Genomic DNA, 6283 nt, shown 5'->3' on the forward strand with positions numbered 1-6283 from the left:
TATATAATAGAAAAAAAATAGATAAGGAAATCACCCTACTACCGGGCAACGTAAGTACGGACATAAACAGCATCACCAAAGATATTAATAGGATAATCTTAAGAAATAGAAGTAAAACCACTGTTCGAGCAGCTACGCGAATCGTGCAGATTTGAACTGCGGATCGGATCACATCCGCGCCCGTTGATGTACACATCTCTATCGATCATAAAGTAATAAATAGAGGGCGAAAAGGCTTTTTCCCTCTCTTCATCACCAGCAATTTCTTACAACGGCTTCGGTAATTATTAGCAGCAAAAACCAAAGAAAGAAAAGGAAACTTTATCCGAAAACTATTCGCGACGAAACATTGGTGCCGTGACCAGGATTGTGCCGATATCCTGAATATTCGCAATTTTTTCGATAAAGTGCTAAACACCTTTGCCTTTCACTGCCCGACCGTTACACTGCACTTTACACTACACTCGCGTACACGATAATCGCAGTTTTAGTAAGATGCCAGCTCAACCGCTTATTTTGTCGTCGAGACGAACGATTTTGATTGCCATTTTGGCCCGTTACGAAGAGTTTCTTCAAAACTACCAGCCCGATAGGGATTCTATCGAGGTGGAAACTCGTATGGCCAAATTTGACCAAATATGCAAGGATTTGGAGAACCTTCAACAGCAGCTGGAGGACAGTGCAACCACTGCTGAAGAGATGACACACAATGCCGCCCTTAGGGAGGATTTTGAACGGCGCTTAATTCGCGTTCAATCGGCATTGAAAGCGAAATATAGAGAAATTCCGCGCAGCGAAGTGTCGCAGCAAGGAGCCGGTAGGAACCCGCTACAAGGCATAAAACTGCCCACCATCGCTCTGCCGGAGTTTGACGGCGATTATATGCAATGGCTGACCTTTAGGGATACCTTTGAGTGTTTGATTCACGATAATGTTGATTTGCCGCCAATACAAAAATTCCATTATCTACGCGCAGCCCTAAAAGGTGAAGCAGCGCAAGTGATCGAGGCCATTACAATAAGCGCCTCCAGCTATGAATTAGCTTGGAAAACACTCGCTGAGCGATATTCGAATGAATATCTGCTGAAAAAACGCCACTTGCAAGCGATGTTCGGCATCACACCAGCGAAGAGGGAAAGTGCGACAACCCTGCACCAGTTAGTGGACGAGTTCGAGCGTCACAAAAAAACCCTAAATCACTTGGGAGAGAAAACTGACGGCTGGAGCAGCATATTAGAGCATTTACTTTGCACAAAATTGCCCTCTAACACATTGCGCGATTGGGAAGAATTTGCTTCGACCAATGACAATCCGAGCTACGATTCGTTGATTGCCTTTTTACACCGCCGTATGCGCGTACTCGAGACGCTATTAGTAAACAAACCCGAACCATCACCTATAGAAACACCGATACCACCAAGACGCACCATTTTTCCGCGCACTGCTAGTTTTGCTACCACTGACCGCGATGTTAATAAATGCCCGTTGTGCAATATGCCGCACACCATCACAAAATGCCAGCGATTTAATGCCATGAATCCTGCCCAGCGGTACCGTAAGGTACTTGATGCCCGCTTGTGTTTGAATTGTCTGCGAGACAATCACCGTGCCCGCGATTGCTCGTCACAGTACAAGTGTCGTCATTGCAACTTGGCGCATCACACAATGATTCACACTGAAAGCACTCCCAGCACATCTTCCACTACATTTCCAATGCTAGCTGCGCAAGATGAACCTTCACACACAACACACGCCACTGATGATCACACGGCTAGCATACAACGCAGCTACGCAGCTGCAATAAAACAATCACCTTCACAAATATTATTACAAACTGCACTTCTAAATGTAACCGATGCACACGGCATCCTGCATCCTGTGCGTGCACTCTTAGACAGCGCATCACAGCCCAATTTGATGAGCAATCGCCTTGCTCAGAGGTTGGCTTTGAAGGGTAGCACGGTTAACATAACCCTCAAAGGAGCAGGACTATCCACCAGAACGGTGAGGAGGTCGGTTCGAGCTCAAATTGCTTCACGTGTTGAACACTTTGATTTGGATGTCGATTTTCTGATAGTAGACAAGGTGATCGCTGATCTGCCGGCGCATGATGTTTCCACTCGCGGCTGGAACATTCCTTCGGAATTTGTTTTGGCTGACCCGCAGTTCGATAAATCAGCACCGATTGATCTCATCCTTGGTGCCCGTCATTATGCTTCCTTCTTTACGAACGTAAAATCGCACGAGCTTGCTCCGAACCTTCCAACTATGCTGAACAGCGTGTTTGGGTGGGTCATGATTGGTCCCACCTCTCCTCAGAATCCTGCATCTCCGACCGATTGTACCGCCGCGTCCACAATCGTCTGCATGGCATCCCTGGAGGAGTCTCTCGAACGCTTTTGGAAGCTGGAAGAGTTAAGCGTCAATGATTCGTACTCACCTGATGAGCGGCGATGCGAAACATTGTATAAAGAAACCACTCAGCGCGATGAGTCGGGTCGCTATATTGTACGATTGCCCAAACAGACCGACTTCACGGAAAAGCTTGGCCAGTCTAAAACTACCGCTTTGAGACGCTTCGAGCTGCTGGAGAGGAGGCTAGAACGCAACCCACAGCTCAAGGAAGACTATCATGCCTTCATGAAGGAGTATTTGGAGCTGGGGCACATGTCGCTCATGAACAAAGATAGTGGGGATGAACGGGCGTACTACCTACCGCACCATCCCGTATTTAAAGCCTCCAGTACCACCACGAAAGTAAGGGTCGTGTTCGACGGATCTGCAAAAACAAGCACCGGTTATTCCTTGAATGACATTCTATGTGTTGGTCCAATCGTGCAGGACGAGCTGCTTGATATTGTGTTGCGATTCCGCACTTACCAAATAGCACTTGTGGGAGATATAGCTAAAATGTACCGACAAATACTGCTGCATTCTGATGATTGTCGATTGGTGCGCATATTCTTTCGATTTTCGCCGCAAGCTCCGATCCAAGTATATGAGCTCAACACCGTTACATACGGACTAGCACCTTCCTCGTTTCTGGCTACACGCACACTTATCCAACTAGCAGAGGATGAAGGGACTGAGTATGCGCTTGCACCTGCAGCCCTGAAACGAAACTTTTACGTGGACGACTTCATTGGTGGTGCCAATAACGTTCGCGAAGCTGTTCAGCTGCGTAAGGAGTTATCAGCGCTACTTGCCAAAGGTGGGTTTGAGTTGCGCAAGTGGACCTCAAACAATCTGAGCGTACTCTCCGGCTTAAGCACCGAGTATATCGGCACACACTCATCGCTGCATTTTATACCCAACGAGACGGTCAAAGCACTCGGCATCTCGTGGAAGCCTGAATCGGATGAGCTGTGTTTTGAATCCAACACTGAGGCTGATGAAGCCACGTCGACCAAGCGATCTATTTTGTCGAGCATTGCCAAAATGTACGATCCGCTCGGATTGATAGCACCGGTGATCGTGCGTGCTAAGATGCTGATGCAGGAGCTATGGCTACTCAAATCCGGCTGGGATGAACCTGTTCCTAATCACATCTGTAAAAAATGGAAGGCGATTCAGAGCGACTGGAAAACGTTATCCGAGTACAGGACTAACCGTTACGCTCTCTTACCAGATGCAACAGTAGAATTTCACACATTTACCGATGCTTCTGAGGCCGCCTACGGAGCATGTGTCTACGCTCGTTGTGAAAACGCGGCGGGAGAAGTCCGCATCAGCCTATTAGCTTCGAAGTCTCGAGTGGCACCACTGAAGCGCGTCACGTTGCCGAGGCTTGAACTAAGCGCAGCTGTCCTGGGCGCCCATCTGCATCATCGCGTCAAGGAGGCAATGCAGATCGTGTGCGCCGAATCGTTTTTCTGGTCCGACTCAACAGTGACGCTAAAATGGATTGCGTCACCTCCCAACTCCTGGAAGACGTTCGTGGCAAATCGAGTAGCTGAGGTGCAACACTACTCTCATCCAAGGCAATGGAGGCACGTTCCTGGCACATCCAATCCTGCTGACTTGGTTTCCCGAGGCATGTCGGCAGCACACTTCACGCAGAATCAGCTTTGGAATAACGGTCCAGATTGGCTTGTGCAACCTTCGTCCCATTGGCCCAGCTCAGATCCAGAACCAAGCGATGAGGCGGACCTAGAAACACGCCAGGTGAGTGCCGCTTTAGTTTGTACACAAACTCATCCATGGTTTGGCATTTCTTCATCCTTCACCAGAATGGTACGCATCATTGCATACTGCATACGGTTTGTGCGCAACACCAAGCAGAAGGCGCGATCACAGCGACCGATACCGCACACCAATGCATCCAAGACGATCACACCCAAGTACGTGGATGCTGCAAAAACTGTGCTTTGCAGACTAGCCCAGCAAGATGCATTTTCCGCGGAAATCAAGCAGCTAAAAAAGGGAGAAGCATTGATGAAACAATCACCTTTACGAAAACTTACCCCATTCCTGGATACAGAAGAAGTAATACGGGTGGGAGGACGATTGAACTTGTCGCAACTACCGTATCAGTCCAAGCATCCAGCTGTTCTACCGAAGAACCACAAATTCACTCGTCTACTTGCGGAAGATTATCATGAAGAGATGAAACATGCTAGTGGAAGGCTCTTGCTATCCCGCATTAGAGAGCTATATTGGCCACTGGACGGACGTCGCTTGGTAAAAAGCATTGCAAGGAACTGCTTCCGCTGTATTCGGCAAGATCCCACACTCGCCCGGCAGCCGGTTGGCCAGCTTCCACCATCCCGCATCACACCGAGCCGACCTTTTTCTGTAACCGGAGTGGACTACGCCGGTCCATTCTACTTGAAGCCAGCGCACCGGAAGGCAGCAGCTACTAAGAGCTATCTGTGCGTTTTCGTGTGTTTCGCTACGAAAGCTGTGCACTTGGAACTCGTAGGAGACCTCACAACGGCGGGATTCTTAGCAGCGCTACGCCGATTCACATCACGACGCGGATTGCCAGCCCACATCCATTCTGATAATGGGAAAAACTTCGAAGGCGCAGAACGTGAGCTGAAGGAGCTTTTTGATCTGTTCAACGACGAACAACACCGCAACACCGTGGCTACCAGATGCGCTGACCGGGGAATCACTTGGCATTTCAACCCACCAAAGGCTCCACACTTCGGCGGATTATGGGAAGCAGCAGTAAAGACGGCGAAGCGACACCTCTATCGTCACCTGGGCAATACGCGGCTGTCGTACGAAGGCTACTGCACTGTGCTCCACCAAATCGAAGCAGCGATGAATTCCCGTCCGCTGTTGCCTTTGTCCGACGATCCCAACGAGCTAGCTGCACTCACACCGGCACACTTCCTTATTGGCACATCGATGTTCGCCGTGCCTGAACCGGACTACACCCAGCTGAAATCCTGCACGCTAGATGATCTTCAGAAGTGGCAGCTTTTGGTTCAGCGTTTTTGGAAGCATTGGGCCACTGAGTATCTACAAGAAATGCAAAAAAGTTATGCAAGTGGTGGCAGCAACAACAGCAACATACTTCCCGGCAGGTTAGTGATCCTCATGGACGAATCGTTACCCACCACTCGTTGGCCTCTCGCGCGTATCGTTAAAATCCATCCCGGTGAAGACAAGATAGTACGCGTCGTTACGCTTAAGACAGCTAAGGGAATAATTACGCGACCGATCACGAAAATATGCGTTTTACCGCTCAGAACTGATAGCGAAAACCACGTGTAGTCTAGGAAGCAACTTTTTGTTGACATTCGTCAAGGTGGGGAGGATGTTCGAGCAGCTACGCGAATCGTGCAGATTTGAACTGCGGATCGGATCACATCCGCGCCCGTTGATGTACACATCTCTATCGATCATAAATTAATAAATAGAGGGCGAAAAGGCTTTTTCCCTCTCTTCATCACCAGCAATTTCTTACAACGGCTTCGGTAATTATTAGCAGCAAAAACCAAAGAAAGAAAAGGAAACTTTATCCGAAAACTATTCGCGACGAAACAACCACCTTAGAACCTAAGTCATGGTCGTCTGAAGAAATAAAAATGGCGTGGGATAAAAAATGCGAATCTCGAAAAATGTTTAACCAAAGCAAAACGATAACAAACCAAATACAGTATAAGAAAGATACTGCTAAATTCAGATATCTAAGAAAACTAGCAAAAACAAAAAGAATAGAAGAAAAACTTTAACTTATCAACACGCAAACAAGGATGGAGGATCTCTGGGACCTCATGGGATGCTTCAAAGTGAAACCCAGGAAAGAAAACAATATAGAAAAAGACAAAAA

The 6283-nt window shown here is 48.1% G+C and overlaps 1 protein-coding gene across 1 annotated transcript; it reads left to right on the plus strand.

The window, feature by feature from the left end:
- The first annotated feature begins 495 nt into the window (after positions 1–495).
- Positions 496–5724, plus strand: LOC120956195 (uncharacterized). The gene is made up of 2 exons (XM_040377566.2): positions 496–817; positions 2081–5724. Exons 1-2 carry the CDS (start codon positions 496–498, stop codon positions 5722–5724), a joined length of 3966 nt encoding a protein of 1321 aa, XP_040233500.2.
- The last annotated feature ends 559 nt before the right edge of the window (positions 5725–6283 follow it).

This window comes from Anopheles coluzzii, chromosome 2, assembly GCF_943734685.1.
Source record: "Anopheles coluzzii chromosome 2, AcolN3, whole genome shotgun sequence".
Taxonomy (NCBI): Eukaryota; Metazoa; Arthropoda; class Insecta; order Diptera; family Culicidae; genus Anopheles; species Anopheles coluzzii.